This window comes from Protomyctophum parallelum (genome assembly GCF_964188405.1).
Source record: "Protomyctophum parallelum genome assembly, chromosome: 13".
In the NCBI taxonomy this organism is placed as follows: domain Eukaryota; kingdom Metazoa; phylum Chordata; class Actinopteri; order Myctophiformes; family Myctophidae; genus Protomyctophum; species Protomyctophum parallelum.
The window spans coordinates 25667154-25689653 of record NC_139708.1 but is presented as its reverse complement, the minus strand read 5'-3'; the positions used below and the strand labels follow the sequence as shown (position 1 = coordinate 25689653).

Genomic DNA, 22500 nt, shown 5'->3' with positions numbered 1-22500 from the left:
CAATGGACTATAGTGTTACATGTCCTTTGTTGTCACAGCACTGCTTGTTTACAGCAGGAGAGACATGGGCAAAATTCTGTCGAAGGAAAAAAGATAAATCTAAAGAAACAAGGGTCTGTACTTGACCTGATGCCAGTAGGGTCAGAAAAACAAGGGTCTGTAGAGGCCTGATGCCAGTAGGGTCAGAAAAACAAGGGTCTGTAGAGGCCTGATGACAGTGTGGTCAGAAAACCAGGTTCTGTACTTGGCCTGATGCCAGTGGGGTCAGAAAACCAGGTTCTGTACTTGGCCTGATGCCAGTGGGGTCAGAAAACCAGGTTCTGTACTTGGCCTGATGCCAGTAGGGTCAGAAAACAAGGGTCTGTAGAGGCCTGATGCCAGTAGGGTCAGAAAACCAGGTTCTGTACTTGGCCTGATGCCAGTGGGGTCAGAAAACCAGGTTCTGTACTTGGCCTGATGCCAGTGGGGTCAGAAAACCAGGTTCTGTACTTGGCCTGATGCCAGTAGGGTCAGAAAACAAGGGTCAGTAGTGGCCTGATGCCTGTAGGGTCAGAAAACAAGGGTCTGTAGTTGGCCTGATGACAGTGTGGTCAGAAAACCAGATTCTGTACTTGGCCTGATGCCAGTAGGGTCAGAAAACCAGGTTCTGTACTTGGCCTGATGCCAGTAGGGTCAGAAAACCAGGTTCTGTACTTGGCCTGATGCCAGTAGGGTCAGAAAACAAGGGTCTGTAGTGGCCTGATGCCAGTAGGGTCAGAAAACCATGTTCTGTAGTGGCCTGATGCCAGTAGGGTCAGAAAACAAGGGTCTGTAGTTGGCCTGATGCCAGTTGGGTCAGAAAACAAGGGTCAGTACTTGGCCTGATGCCAGTAGGGTCAGAAAACAAGGGTCTGTAGTTGGCCTGATGCCAGTTGGGTCAGAAAACAAGGGTCAGTACTTGGCCTGATGCCAGTAGGGTCAGAAAACAAGGGTCAGTAGTGGCCTGATGCCTGTAGGGTCAGAAAACCAGGTTCTGTACTTGGCCTGATGCCAGTAGGGTCAGAAAACAAGGGTCAGTAGTGGCCTGATGCCAGTGGGGTCAGAAAACCATGTTCTGTACTTGGCCTGATGCCAGTAGGGTCAGAAAACAAGGGTCTGTAGTTGGCCTGATGCCAGTTGGGTCAGAAAACAAGGGTCAGTACTTGGCCTGATGCCAGTAGGGTCAGAAAACAAGGGTCAGTAGTGGCCTGATGCCTGTAGGGTCAGAAAACAAGGGTCAGTAGTGGCCTGATGCCAGTGGGGTCAGAAAACCAGGTTCTGTACTTGGCCTGATGCCAGTAGGGTCAGAAAACAAGGGTCAGTAGTGGCCTGATGCCTGTAGGGTCAGAAAACAAGGGTCTGTAGTTGGCCTGATGCCAGTGGGGTCAGAAAACAAGGGTCTGTACCAGTAGGGTCAGAAAACAAGGGTCTTTAGTGGCCTGATGCCAGTGGGTTCCCAAACGTTTCAGGTCGAGACCCAAAAGAGAGATTAGACGTTTGCCCGGTGAAACCCAAACTGGTGAAAATGAGGTGCATACTTAGTTTAGACTAGTCATTGGTTAGACACGGCTGCCCCGTGGGAGGTTAACATAGCAGATCTACAATGCCAACAATGAACGCGTCAACAATGAACCTATAGCATATGTCTAAACAAAATGCGGTCCAATGAATCACATTCTTAGCATTTAGTGGTTGAGGAAAAAAGAAACAACCCTAAGAAACAAAGGAAACATGAGAACAAGTGATCGCCACAATGTCTGCATAGTATCTGGGTCAATCGCCAGGGCACGTGTCACAGAACGCCTGCACTCTGCGTAAACGCTGTGTCACATATCCACTAGACTGGAACCCCCCTATGCTTTCTATGGCATCGGCAGCTCCCGGCAGGATCCGCCGGGAGAATCTAGACACAGCTGCATGACATGAGACTAATTAATTAGAGCGACCGAGAGAGTGTGTGTTTGCGTACAGTATGTGCGTGTCTGCGTCAATTTAACAAAAGGTGCAGACGATCAGATATCAGCAGAGAGTGATCGACGTCTGCACTCCTCTATGCCGTATTGAAGTGGACTTTTTTTTTCCTCCCTGGAAATAAAAACGTCTGGGTTTCCGAGGCTACGAATCAACTGGAAGCATTATTAAATCCACAGTGTGGTGGGAAGTGCTCTGTGTGTGTCCAGTCCTCCCTGTGTAGTTTCATTATGTATAGATACTCCATTGTTACGTTCTTAGCTTACGCATGTTTCTTGATAACTACTTTTCATGTATGTGATGTATTGCCATGCTTTTCTTCTTGCTTAATGTAAGTCGCTCTGGATTAAGAGCGTCTGATAAATGCCTGCATTGTAAATTGTATTGTAAATTGTGTGTCCAGTCCTCCCTGTGCTGTGGGTCAATAAGGAAACGTGAATCTAAATGTAACACTTTAACTCCACTTGCCAGAATGTGAATCCTAGCATTTTCAGTACACCAACGTTTTATGTTAGAAATGTCGAGCATGAGTCTCTCAACTAGGTCTACAACGCTGGCCATTTTCTTCTTACATTTTGGTATGTTTTGAGACGTGCTTTGGCGATGCAAACATATGTTTTCCCCCCCGACAATAAAGCTCCTGAGAGTTGAATTGAATCTATCAGTCACACGCACGCACGCACACGCGCACACAAACACACACACACGCGCGCGCCACCACCGACTCGTGTTACATGTCCTTTGTCTCCGGTGTCAGAAGGGAGGCCGCTCATGCTTGTGTGTGTGTGTGTGTGTAATGTGTAGATAGCACAGGTGTAAGAAAGAAAAAGTCAGATCCTTTGTATTCAACGTTGAATTTACGAGGCTGTCGATTTTGAAGTGTGTGTGTGTGTGGTGTGTACGTGCGTGCGTGCGTACATAGTACACAGTTGTAAAGGACCTTTGTGTTTTCAACTGTGCATTTAATTTATGAGGATGTAGTTTGCATGCGCGCGTGCATGTGTGAGTGCGTGCGTGCATGCGACCGTGCGTGCGTGCGTGCGTGCGTGCGTACCTCAGTCTCCTTGTTCTCGTACTTGTTGGCGTTCTTCCCCTGACTCTTCCTCCTCAGTTTCTTCAGGTCAGACTGTGATCGCTCCAGAGAGTCGTGCTTTAGCTTGTGCTCCATCTGGTACCTCTTGAACGTGGCCTGGACGGAGAGGAGGGGGAAAACATGACCTTACGTTAACGAAGAGAGGGAAAAAGACACCTTACTGTACGTTAACACAGCTGGTACCTCTTGAACGTGGCCTGAACAGCAAAGAGGGGGAAATAATTAACTCATGTAAACACACCTGTGGTAACTCTTAGGCCCCTTTTACACCTACAGAACTGTGGTTCTAGAACTGGTTCCTTTTACACCTACAGAACTGTGGTTCTAGAACTGGTTCCTTTTACACCTACAGAACTGTGGTTCTAGAACTGGTTCCTTTTACACCTACAGAACTGTGGTTCTAGAACTGGTTCCTTTTACACCTACAGAACTGTGGTTCTAGACCTGGTTCCTTTTACACCTACAGAACTGTGGTTCTAGAACTGGTTACTTTTACACCTACAGAACTGTGGTTCTAGAACTGGTTCCTTTTACACCTACAGAACTGTGGTTCTAGACCTGGTTCCTTTTACACCTACAGAACTGTGGTTCTAGAACTGGTTCCTTTTACACCTACAGAACTGTGGTTCTAGAACTGGTTCCTTTTACACCTACAGAACTGTGGTTCTAGAACTGGTTCCTTTTGCACCTACAGAACTGTGGTTCTAGAACTGGTTCCTTTTACACCATCAGAACATTGGACCTAGACCTGGTTCTGTTCAGTAGATATTCTGGGAACCTTGTTGGTGCCGAAGGCCTTTTTTGGGTGGACATTTGTGCCAGGAGCAAACAATCATACTTGACCTGACCTTTGACCTGGGGACACTACACTCCACCCCACCCTGACCTTTGGCCTGGGGACACTCCACCCCACCCTGACCTTTGACCTGGGGACACTCCACCCCAAAAACATAAACAGTGAATACTAGTAATCTAATGTCCTCCTGCACACACACACACACACACACACACACACACACACACGCACACACGCACACACGCACACCCATCTGTAAACAAACGTTGTGAGTGTTGCCATAGCGACAGTGTGAAACACGGTAAATTAGATAATTAGCAGTAAAACACATGGATCTGTTTTCACTGCCATGGGTTCGTTAACCCCTACAGGGTTCGTTGACACTTAGGCCTCACTCACACTGTTGCAACATGCATACAACATGTGTCTTGTCCGTGTTCAATGGCCGCCCCAATGCATTTCCAATGGAAGTCACATGGTTTGACAAAACATTTATGTTTGATGGCTGTGTTCTTCACCCCCCTCCACCGCAATGCCCGCATCAAACAAAAATGTTTTGTCAAATCACGGACAACACGGACAAGACACAAAACTAATGTTGTACGCATGTTGCAACAGTGTGAGTGAGGCCCTATGCAGTTCTAAATACAATGTTTTTTTATTGTGTTTTACAACAGGTAGAGGCCTCGTAATAAATCCACAACCTTCCACAACCCTCTGACACCTGTGTGAAACTGAATTGGTTAACACTTGCATGACTGAGGTAAGGTCAGCTACCACACACGCTGACAACCCATTTAGACCCGAGGCCGATTCTACTCTACGAGTCTTCTAAATCCCGACAGTTTTCATAATGTTTCTATTATATGTCAGTGGTTCTCGAACTATTTCATGTCAAGGACCCCGAGAATTATAGGAAATTGGCCGCAGATCCCAGTTTGAAAATATGTTGTTCCAGTGACCCCTCCCAGAAACAAAGATTTGAGTTAAGAATGTTCGCTCTGAAATAATTTATAATAAAGGATTTGCGCCACATTTCCACGATTCTTAAAAAATAGCAGATCTACAAGCTCGTAACACGGCACTGAGTGCAGCGCTACGAGCTTGTAGATCTGCTATGTTTCAACAGCTAAAATACAACATAATGCTTAAAACACCAAAAGGGTTTTTTTCCTGCAATGTTATATTGGTTGCCGTCTCCACACACTTTGAATCCCAACTGTGCGCATGCACACACACACACACACACACACACACACACACACCTTACCGTCATGTACTTGACATCCATGTCCGTCTTCCTCTCCAGCTCAGAGATGATCTCTGTGTGGAACCTCCTGAACTGAGAAGAACACAACATTATTATTACTTTTAAACTGAAAATAATTTGAATGTCATTTTATTCTATACAGCATTTTTAAAATGCATGCATGTGTGTGTGTGTGTGTGTGTGTGTGTGTGTGCGTGCGTGCATTGTGGCGTGGCAACCGTTGCATCAGATACACTTTTATTAGAATGAGCACACACACACACACACACACGTTTTCCAGAAATGTTCAAAAACAAACTTCTTTCTTTCTTCCAAAAGCTTAAAAAATTATAGCAATTCCCCAAGTTTGGCTATTTTTACCTATTTGTAAGTTATGTAAGAGGTTAATTAATGTTGGTTAAATTAATTACAGGTGTTTTTATTTCCAGGACGTGTCCAGACATGTTTCCACTGCTACAGTAGAACATCAGGTACATCCAACCTGTTGTTGATTCACCTCCACTGTGTTCTCCCCAGGGTGTGTGTGTGTGTGCGCGTGCGTGAGTCCGTGCGTGTGTGTGTGTGTGCGTGTGCGTGCACATATCCCCTCAGAGGGTCTGACTAACTATCTTCACAGTGAAACAGTGACGCTGCACTATGATCAAGTATGGCGTTCAATGAACATCTCTGATGACGTTTAGGTGAAAAAAGAACAGAAAATAATAATAATAATTAAGTAATTAATTAATTAAAATTAAAATGTTACCGAAAAGCAACGCTGGGTCGTTTTTTATCCCACAATTTTGCAACCCATTTTTTCACCCAGTGTCAATTATCTAATGTAATCCTGGGCGCTACACTTCCTCTGCCAACCTGGGGGCGGGGGGCAGCGGACTGACCTAATGCTTCCTTCTATGCATGAGGAGTCCAAGCTGCTTCTTTTCACCTGAAAGGGGAGAGTTTCACTGGCCGGACGTAGCGCGTGGAAGGAACACGTTATTCCGACCAGTTCCTTTCCCCTCCATCAGGCGCCCCGGCTGGGGGAGGCAGTTTAGAGACCAGAATTACTGCATGTTTTGTTTTTGACCTACCCTAGGGGACACAGGGAGAACATGCAAACTCCACACAGAAAGGCCCTTTCGCCAACCCCGCCTCGGGTATGGGCACTGATGACGGCGGAGGAGGGAACACGCCCCCAGCGCCCACAGCGTCCCCAGTATATGGTATTCATTTAGTTAGAATATTATTGATGTAAGAGTTTTTTGAGCCTGAGATCATGACTGCAGCATTTTGCAATTCACATGAAATCTTTCACAGACTTTCATACTAGGCTGAGGGATATATCCCACCCTTTTCACATTGGCCTGTTATAGCGCCACCAACAGGTGGATTTTTTTGGAACAAAATGCCTCAAATCATCCAATTGGGCGCGAGCAGAAATACCACCCTTTATCTAGTTTTGATTTCTTTCTTTTATTAAAATAATTATTTTTAATTCTGAACCACATCACACGGCTAGTCTTAAACAACGAACAGCAGGCTTTCCTCCGAGGTGGAAAGTGTGGTGACGCTGAGGCTAATCATCACAGGTGTTGAGTGACAGGTGGCTGGGAGGGGTGCGGCAGGGGATTAGCATAGACAGGTGACGCAACACTTTATGGAAACGTACACACACACACACACACACACACAGGAAACTCACATTCTCTTCCAGTTCAAGGTGGACCTTCCTGTGGACTTCTGAAATATTGATCAGCACAACACCTGAGAGAGAGAGAGAGAGAGAGAGAGAGAGAGAGAGAGAGAGAGAGAGAGAGAGAGAGAGAGAGAGAGAGAGAGAGAGCATTTAGTTCAAAGGAACAATAAAGGAACCATTCTATCATCAGTGTGGAGCTGGAGGGCACAGAGTGACAGACACATGACTACAGAGTACAGAGACAACTATGCATACACAGAATACTACTGAACAATGAATGAACCTGGTTATCTGACATCTGGGTTTCCACAAACCCTCAACGCTGGACACAGGAGGGGCTATTAGCACCCCTCTACACAAACCCTCAACGCTGGACACAGGAGGGGCTATTAGCACCCCTCTACACAAACTCTCAACGCTGGACATAGGAGGGGCTATTAGCACACCTCTACACAAACCCTCAACGCTGGACATAGGAGGGGCTATTAGCACACCTCTACACAAACCCTCAACGCTGGACACAGGAGGGGCTATTAGCACACCTCTACACAAACCCTCAATGCTGGACACAGGAGGGGCTATTAGCACACCTCTACACAAACCCTCAACGCTGGACACAGGAGGGGCTATTAGCACACCTCTACACAAACTCTCAACGCTGGACACAGGAGGGGCTATTAGCACCCCTCTACACAAACCCTCAACGCTGGACACAGGAGGGGCTATTAGCACCCCTCTACACAAACTCTCAACGCTGGACACAGGAGGGGCTATTAGCACCCCTCTACACAAACTCTCAACGCTGGACACAGGAGGGGCTATTAGCACCCCTCGAGAATAAGCATGTCTTCTTCCAATGTTTTCTGATTTCAATAAATGACACCGTTTCAAAGCTTACATTCAGTACTTTCATGAACAACTAACTACTGAACAAATAACCCCAGCAGCACTATAAACTATGGGAGCATCATCCGCACGCACACGCAAGCCATCATCGTGATGCCACCCACAGCCCTGCTAATGAAACACGTCTCATAGCGACATGCATGCAGGTTGTGGGGCAGGCGGGCACACGCCAGCACATTATGCCAATGCCCGCCAGCTCTGCGTGGTGGCGCCGCGCTCAGCCAATCAAATGAGGATTATGATGATGGAACCTCACGCCAAACGATAATTTCTTCTTAACAGCGCTCCCCCAGAGTGCACGATGCAACCCTGCTAACCAGGCTTGGATACGCAGTGTCCAGATGGTTGGATACGCAGTGCAGGGAGAGGCTTTTGACTTGCTTTGACGTCTATAGCAAATGTTGGTTCTCATTGCTTTTTTGTTTATTAGCTAATGCTGTTGCCTAGTTGTTATATATAAGCATGTAAACATGTTAGGAATTTGTTTCTGTAGTGTATTTTAGATGGTTATATTTTGTAATAGTACAACATAAACAATACAGAGAGTCACTGTGCAATACTTTAAAACAGTAAATGGCTGATATCTGCGCCGCCCTTGTTGAAAGCAATGCATCTCAAACTCCAGCGTGTCACTCTCCAAAGCAGCATGAACAGCCCTCGAGCGTTTTCTGACCCCCTCAAAATGGCAGTCAGGGGGACACTGGGGAGGCACTCAGGGGGACACTGGGGAGGCACTGAGGGGACACTGGGGAGGCACTGAGGGGACACTGGGGAGACACTGGGGAGGCACTCAGGGAGGCACTGGGGAGACACTGGGGAGGCACTGGGGGGACACTGGGAGGCACTGGGGAGACACTGGGGAGGCACTGGGGAGACACTGGGGAGGCACTGGGGAGACACTGGGGAGGCACTCAGGGGGACACTGGGGAGGCACTCGGGGGGACACTGGGGAGACACTGGGGAGGCACTGGGCAGACACTGGGGAGGCACTGGGGAGGCACTCAGGGGGACAATGGGCAGGCACTCAGGGGGACACTGGGCAGGCACTGACGGGGACACTGGGGAGGCACTCGGGGGACACTGGGGAGGTACTGGGGAGCCACTGGGCAGACACTGGGGAGGCACTGGGCAGACACTGCAGGGCAGACACTGGGGTGGCACTTGGGGAGGCACTAGACATTTCATATCACACACACACACCATGATTCACTAGCCCCCTTGGCAGCTTGGCATGGCGCGATTTATTTCAATCATGGCGCAGCGCCATACTAACAACATTGTGCAGGAAACCCTTATTATAAGGTCCTAATCATCCCAGATTGTCTCATTTTCAGCAGAAAAAGGACAAATAAGCGTCCGCGCAGCCGCGTGCACGTCAGATCCGTATGTAGGCTGTCTCGACGTCTCGTGTGAGTAAATATAGATTAAATTGCATAAATCAAAGACAAGTTTCCTCGTTCTGGTAAAAAAGGTGGGTTGTGGAGAGAAAAACGAGGTTCCGCGTTCTTGGCAAAGACTGTTAATGTAAAAACTAATCTCTCAGGCCCAGTTCTCTGCATTCAGAGAAAGATAAACCTGGAATTCCATGCAAATCAGGTACATAATTAATGTCACTGAGCACCGTGGCATGCAAAACATCCTTGTTCTCTTCCTAGAACAACACTCTCGTTTGTTTCCTTTGCCATCGGGCAGAAACCTGGATGTTGTTTTACATTGTTTTGTTTACATTGTGAATTAACACCGTCCTTGACCACACTAGCACAGCGTCACACTAAAGCAGGGGTTCTCAACCTTTTTGGCTGGGGACCCCCTTTGAGGACCCCCGGAAATGCGTTGGCCATGTCTCGCGGCCCGCGCCCTGCCCCCCTCTCCACCACCAATACAAACTGACTGCAAAAATAACCTTAAAAATAGAGAAAATAAATCATAAATGAATACTGGAACCAGATATAATCTGTGCATGCACCACATACTATGTAAACTCTTAATTTCCAGACATTCAGTTTTTTTTTAATAATTTGGGGACCCCCCAAAATAATTTGTCGAAACCCTGAGGGGTCGCGACCTTAGAGTATATATGAATAGAGACGGCACCGGATTCCTCCTCCCATCCAGTTGCTCAAAAGTGCATGAGGTGATTTCACTCCTAGGAACAAGTGCATTCTGGGATGGATTTGCCCCAATAACATGAACGCGCTGGTCGTTGACTATCATTGTGCCATTTGTGCGCGTTCACATATGAAACATTCGTTCACGTGTCATGGCCCCAATAACATGAACGTGCGCAATGATAGTCAACGGACCAGCGCTGGCTCGAGCTGCAATACTGAATTCGGCCACTATCTCCATTTCGCCTCAGGGTTTCCTCCGGGTGCCGTCTCTATTCATATATACTCTAAGGTCGCGACCCCCAGGTTGAGAACCCCTGCACAAAAGCATAAAAAGCAGAAGATCCACAAGCTCGAAGGGAAGCGCTGTGAGCTTGTAGATCTGCTACTTTTGAAGCTTTGGAATTTTGAATCCCGAAAAGTAACAGTTTTGGACGCATGAGGTTTCCACCCGACAAAGGATAATATCAACCTTTTGTATTTTATTTTAGGACATTAATGCCCTACTTTGTCATACTACTATACTATACTACTACTACTTTACTACTACACCTTGCAAATATTCCCTTATACCTGGCATATACTCTTGTACTTTTTATATGCATACATTTCTGACTGCAAATTGCACTGTTCTCATTCTGTGCTACTGTACCTTGTAAAATGCTGCTACTGTGTATTGTCTGTGTGTGTTTTTTTTTACATTGATGTACTGTAGTGCACTTTGGCCCAAGACTAATGTCCCCTTGATGGACAATAAACTTTATCTCATCTCATACTACAGTGTCAGTGTGACACAAAGCCGATCTACAAGCTCACAACGCATCCCACCCAGCAGATGTACAAGCTCACAACGCATCCCACCTGCCCAGCCGATCTACAAGCTCACAACGCATCCCACCCACCCAGCCGATCTACAAGCTCACAACGCATCCCACCTGCCCAGCAGATCAACAAGCTCACAACGCATCCCACCCACCCAGCCGATCTACAAGCTCACAACGCATCCCACCCACCCAGCCGATCTACAAGCTCACAACGCATCCCACCCACCCAGCAGATCTACAAGCTCACAAGGTATCCCACCCACCCAGCCGATCTACAAGCTCACAACGCATCCCACCCACCCAGCCGATCTACAAGCTCACAACGTATCCCACCCACCCAGCCGATCTACAAGCTCACAACACATCCCATTTCCTGAAAAGCAAGTTTGTTATATTATCATTATTTGTATTGAGCACGATATGCAAATCACCCCTGCCTGTTCTTTTCCAAGAGGAAGAAGTACTTTTGTCCTTCCGCTTCGGCCGCAGCGCACCAGGCGAGTGTGTGTGTGTGTGTAAGATAACGGCAGGAGCAGCACTCATAAACGCAGACGTGAAACAGCCATCAGCGCTGATAAGACATGTTGACACAATGCCTGTATGGCCCTTCAGTCAGCAGCACACACTCACTCACGCACTCACTCACTCACACACGCACGCACGCATGCACTCAAGCAAGGATGCTCTGGATTAAGAGCGTCTGCTAAATGCCTAAATTGTAAATTGTAAGGACAGGGCCCTGACGTAAGGACAGGGCCCTGACGTAAGGACAGGGCCCTGATCTGCACGTCAATCTGTGTTACGCTCTGTTTTTCCATGTGTCCACAGGCGTTATACGGATCTTCGCCTCGCCTTCAGAAACAAAACAAAAAACAATAAAAAAAAAAAGTAAATGTGGGACGGACAAATTGTGGGTGCAACCACCAGTGTTGGGTATATTACTTTATATTTGGAATATATTTCTTATTACCTTAATTTTAAAGTAATATATTGTATTACATATTACTGTCTGAGCAAGAGTAATATAATTTTACTATTACATATTTTTTTAAATACTCAAATTGAACAATTCAATATTTAGTATAATTATAAATGATATATTGTGTAGAACAGTGGTGAATCATGTTTTTATTCAGTGGTATTTTTTTTTCTTTTTTCTATTTAATGTTTTGAGGGGCGCTTAAAACTAATAATTTTATTTTGGATTTGAGTTAGATTTTGTAAATTCACAAAACTGTTTCAGTTAGTCAAGTAAAATATACATTAATTGTATTCTTGTATATAGGCATAATGGAGTTCTGGTTGTCCAGAACATTTTGACCTGCTTGTCATACAGACAACAGGTGAGTCGCCTCACTGGACTCAGTCTAGAGTCCTTGTCCTTCATTGCTGTGATTGACAGGAGAGATGATCAGAGGAGCAGAGTTTACACCACCAGCATTAGGACCGGGACTGAAGTTTGGATAGAGTCTCTCAGTGAAGGAGCAGCCAGTGAAAGAGTAGAGGTGAACTCTGGTCTCCACATCATAAAAGGAGACCAGACCCTCATCATAATCCACAAACACTCCCACTTTCTGGAGCTCCTCCCTTACAGGGAAGAGGACAGGAGGGTCAGCATTAGCCCAGTACGCATTTACATTCATCAACATTGTTGGGGCTCACTATGATTGGTCCCTTCCTGTTGATGGACTCTCTGGCCACTCCTAACCAACAGCTAGTCTTCCCTACAACCTGAACCTCATAGTAAAACCTTCCTGAGGAAATGCTTTGTTTTCCTAAGACACATACACCTGTAGAGAATCTCTCTTTGTTTTGGGGGAGATTCTTCCTTACGTTTCCACAACTCACTTGTTTTCCATCCTCAGACAGGATGAGCCAGGGATTTGCTGTATCAGGGTCCAGAGTCACAGCCACCTCATATCGTTGGATCCTCCTCAGTTCAACATCACTCAGCCTCTTCTCCATCTCTTCACTGAGTGTCTTCTCCAGCTGAGCCACAGCTGTCCTCACAGTCCCCATGTATGAAGACTGATGGACATTGACCTTTGTCCAGTCCTTGGTGGGTGGAGGGGTCTTGATGGAGGTGAAGTTCTGGAGGAGGTGGAGGTGGTCTTCAGTGAGTGAGAGCTGTCACAGACACATCCCAGGCACACTTTGGTAGGCCTATAGCCCTGTCCTGTTTGGATGACAATATTGCCTTTCCAAAAGATTTTAATTAAAAAAAAAACTAAAAAAAAAAAAGAAGAAAAGAAAATATTATTAATTTTCATAATCGATTTCGGGTCCTATCAAACGCTCTGGGTACCTGTGAAGCACTGTTGCAGGACACCCAACATCAACGTTTCACCATGGCGTTATTATAGTATGGATGTTGTTTATATGAATACTTCTAATCTCCTTCGGAAAAAAACATGTTTGTCCTGCTTGGCAACGGTATCGGGGGAGGTGCGCGTGCAGGAGCTAGAGCAGGTCGTCCAATGATCCATGGGTCAGCGGTTCGAGTCCCGGCTCCTCCTCCTGTCTACATGTCGAAGGGTCCTTGGGCAAGACACTGAACCCCAAATTGCTCCCGATGTGCTGGTTGGTACCTTGCATGGCTTCCGCCGCCATCGGTGTATGAATGTGTGTGTGAATGGGTGAATGTGAAGCACCTTGGATAAAGGCGCTATATAAATGCACCATTTACCATTTAACCGTAAAGGCCATCAGGGGTTCAGAGTCTTGCTCAAGGACGCTTCGACAATATAACTCTGGGGGAGCCCACAGGGATCAAAGTGGGAACCTTGCGGTTCCCGTCCGGCCGCTCCACCCCTGAGTCACTGCTCCGGTTAACCTGCCACGGGTTTAGTTGTAACCTGCCACCGGCTAGTTGTAACCTGCCACGGGTGAGTCGTAACCAACCACGCATGTCAGGAGCGACGGTGTTGTCGGACTAATGCGTTTCACACTGATCGTATGTCTAACCAACGTATGCACCCGGTCTAAAGGGCTTAACCCATTTAGACCTGAAGACGATTCCACAAATGCCTTCAGACAGTTTTCTGAAAAACCCATGTTTCTATGCCAGTGTTTCTCAAACATTTTCATGTCAAGGACCCCCAAATATACATGTAATTGGCCGCCGACCCGCATCTGAAAATATGTTGTTCCAGGGACCCCCCAGAAGCAAAGATTTGAGCCAAAAACGAACGGTCTGAAAGAACATATTCAAACATTTGGGCCACATTTTCACCATATTTCAAAAATAGCAGACCTACAAGTGCACTCGGTGCCGCGCTATGAGCTTGTAGATCTGCTATTTTTCAAAAGCTAAAGTAACATAATGCTTTAAAACACCAAAAGGGGTTCCCGACCAAATTGGAGTTTGTAAAACAAAGTCGATGCTACACGAAGCAGACATTATGATACAAGCCTCTGCGAGGATCAAACAACGCCTGCAGAGTAGCGTGAACGCACAGAGTTCGTTTATCATGACATGCAAAGCAGCCCCGCCACGCCTCCGTCCACACGCTGCTTTGACTGGCTGTGGGCACCGCTGTGCGTGTGTGTGTGCGTGTGACGTGTGTGTGTGTGTGTGTGTGTGTGTGTGTGTGTGTGTGTGTGTGTGTGTGTGTGTGTGTGTGTGCGTGAGTGAGTGCACCAGGTGCCACCCGTCCTGCACAGAGCCAGACACACACATGGCACACAGTGTGACAGTATTATGTATGGAAAGCAGGCTGGGGCACCTTTCTGAAGCAGATGGATAATACCTGCACAAGAACTTTGTACGTGTGTGCGTGCGTGCGTGTGTGCGTGCGTGCGTGCGTGCGTGCGTTCTTTTAAAGGTATTTGGTGCTTACATAGCGAAAGAACAACATTCTGTGGGTCTTGAAAGATTACTTAAAAAATAAAATCACACCGTGTGAACTGAGCGGTGTAGCCTAGGCTGCTCCCGCTGGCTGGCTACAGTTATAGCTACAGTTATAGCTACAATTATAGCTACAGTTATAGCTAGCTTTAAGCCTTAACCACACCAAAAGGGCGGAGACGGTTTTAGCGTTGTCCCTGCGGTGTGATACGTCCGGTTGCGCGTCGATGCGCGTCGTCCATAGTGACTCAACGCATGGAATCCAACGGCCCAAACCACACCAAAGGGTCGAGACGGTTTTACCGTTAACTCCTTGCAACCGTTTGGACCCCAAGGAGTTGCACGGTGACCCTGTGGTGTGGTTGGGGCCTTAAAACCATCACCAGTGGTAGAAAAATAAGCACTCACTTAAAGTATCAATACTGCAACATGTAAATACTACAACCAAGAGTTCGGAATTTAAAATTCACATGAGTATAAGTGCAAAGGTATCACTGCGCAGAAAGCAACACACACACACACACACACACACACACACACTACACACACACACACACACACACACACACACACACACACACACACACACACACACACACACACACACACACACACACACACACACACACACACACACACACACACACACACACACACACACACAGAGAGAGAGAAGAGAGAGAGAGAGAGAGAGAGAGAGAGAGAGAGAGAGAGAGAGAGAGAGAGAGAGAGAGGTAACAGCGTGGACACTTTTACAATCAGATGTCCGGTTTCAGGTGCTTCCTGCCAGCAGGTTTAGGGTTACATGGAGGGGTTGGATTCACTGGGGGGACCCGTGCCTCTGCATTCGATCCCCGCCCAGTCCGTCAGGTCATGCATTTCCATGTCCTGCAGTCACTGGGGATATGCGTTCTCTCTGTGCTTCTACATCAGGGGTTCTCAACCTTTTTGTCTCGCGACACCCTCCCCACCGACAATACAAACTGACTGCAAAAATAACCTAAATAATAGAGAAAATATATCATAAATGAATACTGAAACCAGATATAACCATTAAGGAAAGTGTATGCACAGGTTGAGAACCCCTGGCCTACATCACTGGGGACATGCATGCTCTCTGTGCTTCTAACATCACTGCTGTTCAACCCTTTTCATATCGAGGTCAGTTATTTATCCGGCCTTTGAGCCACGGACCACCATTTGATGACACTTAGCCTCGGAGACCCACAACTAACGAATGTGTTGTTGTCCTTGGTCAGAGAGACAGAGAGAGAGAGAGAGAGAGAGAGAGAGAGAATTTCTCCTCTTGACCGGCATCAACAATGCACGGTCACGGTGAGAGCAACTGAATGAAAGGACCCCGGTGACACCTGACCTTAGCTGGGGGGTGGGTGGGGGAGGGGCTAGGAGTAGTCTTGCGTTGCCAGACTGTTGCCTCTTGCGCAATGTTCAAATGCTTCCGTCATACAGTCTGGAGCAACGGAAGCTCTGATCATGAGTAAAGTATAAATGCTTCCGTCATACAGTCTGGAGCAACGGAAGCTCTGATCATGAGTAAAGTATGAATGCTTCTGTCATACAGTCTGGAGCAACGGAAGCTCTGATCATGAGTAAAGTATAAATGCTTCCGTCATACAGTCTGGAGCAACGGAAGCTCTGATCATGAGTAAAGTATAAATGCTTCCGTCATACAGTCTGGAGCAACGGAAGCTCTGATCATGAGTAAAGTATAAATGCTTCCATCATACAGTCTGGAGCAACGGAAGCTCTGATCATGAGTAAAGTATAAATGCTTCCGTCATACAGTCTGGAGCAACGGAAGCTCAGATCATGTGTAAAATATAAATGCTTCCGTCATACAGCCTGGAGCAACGGAAGCTCTGATCATGAGTAAAGTATAAATGCTTCCGTCATACAGTCTGGAGCAACGGAAGCCCTGATCATGAGTAAAGTATAAATGCTTCCATCATACAGTCTGGAGCAACGGAAGCTCTGATCATGAGTAAAGTATAAATGCTTCCGTCATACAGTCTGGAGCAACGGAAGCTCAGATCATGTGTAAAATATAAATGCTTCCGTCATACAGCCTGGAGCAACGGAAGCTCTGATCATGAGTAAAGTATAAATGCTTCCGTCATACAGTCTGGAGCAACGGAAGCTCTGATCATGAATAAAATAAAAGCAGAGATATACAGCTTGCTGCTTAGCTGAAATGAAAAAGAAAATTGTGAACTGAATTGACTCAATGACTCAACTCACTCAAGTCACTCAAAATGACTCAAATTCCGGGTAGTGCAATTCCAGAAGACTCCATCTAGCATTTGGAGAATGTGGAATAGTTGTTTGGCTACGTGAGACCATGTTAGGAGGCACGAGGCATGCTGGCCTGGGAGGAGGAGGAGAGGAGGGAGTGCTAACAGGGGTAGCCAGAACCTCTCAAGAGTATCTGCTTTCTGCTTGACTCCGCGTCACTGGGAGTCAGGTTACAGGCAGGCAGGCAGGTAGCCAGACAGGCAGGCATGCAGGCAGGTAGCCAGCCAGGGAGGTAGGCAGGTAGCCAGGCAGGCAGGCATGCAGGCAGGTAGCCAGGCAGGCAGGCATGCAGGCAGGCAGGCAGGTAGCCAGCCAGGGAGGTAGCCAGGCAGGCAGGCATGCAGGCAGGTAGCCAGGCAGGCAGGCCGGCAGGGAGGCAGCCAGGTAGCCAGGCAGGCAGGCAGGCATGCAGGGAGGTAGCCAGGCAGGCAGCCTGTCCTGCCCTGTGCTGTGCCCTCCTCTCCTCTCCTCTCCTCTCCCCTCCCCGCCCCGCCCTGTCCTGGCTAAGCTCGCCGGTTTTATTCAAGCATATTATGTATGTATACAAAACACATCTGCATCCGATTACAAGCCTATTTTTAACCTCAGGTTTTCATACATGCTAGTGCTACTAGCTACTACATCACTGCTGTTTGAAATCACCATATTTTAACTTTTGTGTTTTTTATTTTGTAAATGAACACCCGTACTTCACACTAAGGCGTCACACAGAAGTATCAAAAGTAGCAGATACACAAGGGCGATGCGAAGTGACTCGTTCCATTCGGGGTTCTTCAGGTTTTCAGGCCTAGCGTTATAATTATAGTCGGACCAGGCCAAGCCTCTGGCCGAGGTTATGGCCCATGCAGTTAATGCTGAACCTTCATTTTCAGGCCCGTTGGGAAATCCAGTGGAATATTTCAATACCTGACAGGTTTCTAATGTGTTGTCCTTTCAACTCTTTTCTTCCTTTCCTTTCCTGAAAGCGTGATGTGTCTCTCTCAGTGTTTAGTGTGTCTTTGGACCTGGTCCTGACTCCTGTGTGAATGTTTCAGTGGCAAGTGTTTCTCTTTGGACTCCAGTGTGAACAGAACTCAAGTGGTTTGAGGCTCAGTGTCTCTTCGGAGCGCTCCTGTGTCTCAGTGTGTGAACAGAACTCAAGTGGTTTGAGGCTCACATAACAAAGTGGAACGCCTGAGGCCGCCGTGTGGCACGAGACCGCACCGTGCCACGATGCACCTCACCTCAGAGGATAGACTCTGTGGAACGGACCGCACTGTGCCACGATGCACCTCACCTCAGAGGATAGACTCTGTGGAACGGACCGCACTGTGCCACGATGCACCTCACCTCAGAGGATAGACTCTGTGGAACAGACCGCACTGTGCCACGATGCACCTCACCTCAGAGGATAGACTCTGTGGAACGGACCGCACCGTGCCACGATGCACCTCACCTCAGAGGATAGACTCTGTGGAACAGACCGCACTGTGCCACGATGCACCTCACCTCAGAGGATAGACTCTGTGGAACGGACCGCACCGTGCCACGATGCACCTCACAGAGGATAGACTCTGTGGAACGGACCGCACCGTGCCACGATGCACCTCACCTCAGAGGATAGACTCTGTGGAACGGACCGCACCGTGCCACGATGCACCTCACCTCAGAGGATAGACTCTGTGGAACGGACCGCACCGTGCCACGATGCACCTCACAGAGGATAGACTCTGTGGAACGGACCGCACCGTGCCACGATGCACCTCACAGAGGATAGACTCTGTGGAACGGACCGCACCGTGCCACGATGCACCTCACAGAGGATAGACTCTGTGGAACGGACCGCACCGTGCCACGATGCACCTCACCTCAGAGGATAGACTCTGTGGAACGGACCGCACCGTGCCACGATGCACCTCACAGAGGATAGACTCTGTGGAACGGACCGCACCGTGCCACGATGCACCTCACAGAGGATAGACTCTGTGGAACGGACCGCACTGTGCCACGATGCACCTCACAGAGGATAGACTCTGTGGAACGGACCGCACCGTGCCACGATGCACCTCACCTCAGAGGATAGACTCTGTGGAACGGACCGCACCGTGCCACGATGCACCTCACAGAGGATAGACTCTGTGGAACGGACCGCACCGTGCCACGATGCACCTCACAGAGGATAGACTCTGTGGAACGGACCGCACCGTGCCACGATGCACCTCACAGAGGATAGACTCTGTGGAACGGACCGCACCGTGCCACGATGCACCTCACCTCAGAGGATAGACTCTGTGGAACGGACCGCACCGTGCCACGATGCACCTCACAGAGGATAGACTCTGTGGAACGGACCGCACTGTGCCACGATGCACCTCACAGAGGATAGACTCTGTGCAGAGGTGGAAAAGCAATAACAAAGTACTTTTTACAACGTTAAAAAAGTGAGGGGTGTCCACTGTGGCTGCCACATGACGCCATGCACGTGGGGGGGGGGGGGGGGGGCATAAGACAAACATTCAAAGTCCATAGACTTGGAGGGGCTATAGGGCACCTCAAAAACATTACTGGTGTTGGTGTATCACTGTTTTCAGTCCAAATTAGCCCGAAAACCTATGATACGTATATAAATGCTGAAATGTTTCTACGTGAGCTACAAATAATGGATCTGATAATTCCTGTGCCAACCTGAAGTTGTTTTGACACCATTAATTAATTAATTACATTGTATCCATGATGAATGAAGCTAAAGCTCAATATCAAACACAGTGAAAATAGCAGATCTACAATATCACCACCTGCCACTGCATTAATTCAGTCCTCAGTGGCTAGACTAGATAAGTGTGTTTGTACTGCTCGCCAGTGTTCTGTAGATCTACTGTATGACTCACTCGCACGCACGCACGCACGCACACACCTATTGGTACTTGTTTTGTTTTTTCTAAGCGGCTCAGGAACGAGGTCAGTCAGAACTGTGTCAGACACCCTGAACCGATGACTGTGGGAGGAGCCAATAACCTCTGGGCGGGGCTAGTCTTTATTTTATTTAAAATGTATTGAACTCTCAACAACACCAACAACTCGCCGCAATGCAAAGCGCTGTGAGCCGGCAGGAAATGGACTGAATGGTATGTGTGTAGGACGTCCATGGAACCATTCAAATGAAGACTGAACAATGATACTCTGTATCATACTTCCCCGTATGTTAATCAGTTCCATAGTTTGACCACAAGGGCTAGTGTAGCTGATCTTAAACCACCAAACCTAAGACATAAGGTAGGTAGAAGCTCATTTAAATATACAGGGGTGGAGGATTAGAACAAAATCCCAAAGGAAATTCAATTTGCCCAGTCTTTGAACATTTAAAAAATATATGTTGGAAAAAGTGGCTGATGGGCAAGTTAGTATAGTGCTGTATTTATCTATTTATATCTATTTATTGTCTTTTGTTTACTGATCTATGATGGCCTGTTGTAAATGTCATTAGTATTGTGATGTTAGTACACATGTTCTTCTTATCATATGCTGTAACTATATGTATTTATTTGGATCACAATGGAATGAAGTCTTCTGACTTTTTGTGCAATCCTGATAATTCGGTACTGCTCTTTTATGAATTGTATCATGAATATCAAATAAATCAAATCAAATAAAAAAAATACTTGTAGACATCACACAGAAACCATAAGGAAACCAAACCACTGTGTTAAAACAACTGTCCAAAAAGTCATTCCAACTTGTGCAACACATGATTCAACCACTTAAATAAACTCAGGGCTCTATGCTAGGGCCCCCTCCTCCTGTTTTTGGTCAACTCAAATGGTTGCCCCCAGAACAGGTACGCTGCTAGGGTTCATGTTGGGTAACAACATACTGTAGGCCTCTTTCCTGTTCAAATACTTGGAAAAAACGTGTGCTTCAGCATACAGAATCACGGGTACAGGAAGCATCTCCTCCTCCACTGCCAACTATCACAGACACTGAACAGAATCTTTGCCGATGTCTTATCAGCTCTCGGCTTATTGGGCATTCCTGCAATCTGCAGGCCCCTCACGACTGATTTATGGACATTACAGAGGCTTCCAAATATGACCACAAGCAATTTGTTATCAAGCTGTATATAAATAGCATCCTTAAGATGGTAAGGACACACACACACACACACACACACACACACACACACACACACACACACACACACACACACACACACACACACACACAGTCTCCTAGCTGCTAATTAGAGTGAAGCCTTCATGGTTTATAACAGCAGCAGCACAATGAATAATGTCAGATTCAACCACGAGGACACTAGGACAGTGGCACAGACGCAGAGAAGGCTCGCCTCGAACAAACCACCTTGACTCAAAAACACCAGAGTAAGGCGGACAAGTGTGGACAAGGACTGGACGCATGCATACCTCACAGACGTATTAGTCTGGTGAGACGTAGGAGAACCCTAGGCAGGACGCAAACCACAGTCCTACAGACCTCTAACCCTCTAAGACCCAGCATTGCTTTTTAGCAACACTTTTATTTTAATTAATTACTAAATTATCATTATTTTCTTCTGTTCTTTTTTCACCTAAACGTCATCAGTGATGTTCATTGCAATGCCATTTCAATGCCATTGGTCATGATATTTGCATATAAATACCCCCCACAGAGGCTGAAATTCACACAAATAAAAAATGTCTCGACTCGACTCGCAATTTTGAACATTTTTTAACCTAAGACTTACCCTAATAAAAGTACAATAATTGTAATATATGTTTTTTTGTGATTAGAATGTCTAGAACATGTTTTATTCATTATTGTGAAAGATATCCCCAAAATGTAAATTATTAATTTATTATATTATTATATAATTATTAAAATCTTTTCATCAAACTTTATTTAAAACAATTTTTTAACATATTTTTTAGTCTTAGTCCTAGTAGTACAAAGTAGTAGTAAGGTTGAAATCTATTTTTTGAAAGTAGAAATTAATGCGGGTGTTAGAGGGCTAAGGGCCTGCAGTTCCCCAAGAACACACAAAACACAGTCCTAGAGACCTCTCAGTGCCTGCAGTCCCCCCAAGAACACACAGACCACAGTCCGAGACCTGTAAGAGCCTGCAGTCCCCCCAAGAACACACAAACCACAGTCGTAGAGACCTCTAAGAGCCTGCAGTCCCCACAAGAAGACACAAACCACAGTCCTAGAGACCTCTCAGGGCCTGCAGTCCCCCCAAGAACACACAAACCACAGTCCTAGAGACCTCTCAGTGCTTCCAATCCCCCCAAGAACACACAAACCACAGTCCTAGAGACCTCTCAGTGCTTCCAATCCCCCCAAGAACACACAAACCACAGTCCTAGAGACCTCTAAGAGCCTGCAGTCCCCCAAGAACCCACAAACCACAGTCGTAGAGACCTCTCAGTGCCTTCAGTCCCCCAAGAACACACAAACCACAGTCCTAGAGACCTCTAAGAGCCTGCAGTCCTCTCAGGAACACGCAAACCACAGTCTTAGAGACCTCTAAGAGCCTGCAGTCCCCCAAGAACACACAAACCACAGTCCTAGAGACTTCTCAGTGCCTGCAGTCCCCCAATAACACACAAACCACAGTCCTAGAGTCTTCTAAGGGCCTGCAGTCCCCCAATAACACACAAACCACAGTCCTAGAGACTTCTCAGTGCCTGCAGTCCCCCAAGAACACAC

General features: G+C 47.1%; 1 protein-coding gene across 1 annotated transcript in view; it reads right to left on the bottom strand.

Annotated features, from left to right (window-relative positions):
• LOC310868574 (BAR/IMD domain-containing adapter protein 2-like 1) overlaps positions 1-22500 on the bottom strand; it is a 48040-nt gene that overhangs the window by 24608 nt on the left and 932 nt on the right. The window contains exons 2-15 of the mRNA XM_083779029.1: positions 21939-21963; positions 19050-19139; positions 18847-18936; positions 18644-18733; positions 18441-18530; positions 18310-18374; positions 18151-18218; positions 12967-12976; positions 12510-12752; positions 12233-12248; positions 12000-12050; positions 6830-6891; positions 5149-5220; positions 3044-3178 (exon numbers count right to left, since the gene is read on the bottom strand). Coding sequence (XP_083635155.1) covers positions 3044-3178; positions 5149-5220; positions 6830-6891; positions 12000-12050; positions 12233-12248; positions 12510-12752; positions 12967-12976; positions 18151-18218; positions 18310-18374; positions 18441-18530; positions 18644-18733; positions 18847-18936; positions 19050-19139; positions 21939-21963 — 1107 coding nt within the window. The remainder of the gene's footprint in view (positions 1-3043; positions 3179-5148; positions 5221-6829; positions 6892-11999; positions 12051-12232; positions 12249-12509; positions 12753-12966; positions 12977-18150; positions 18219-18309; positions 18375-18440; positions 18531-18643; positions 18734-18846; positions 18937-19049; positions 19140-21938; positions 21964-22500) is intronic.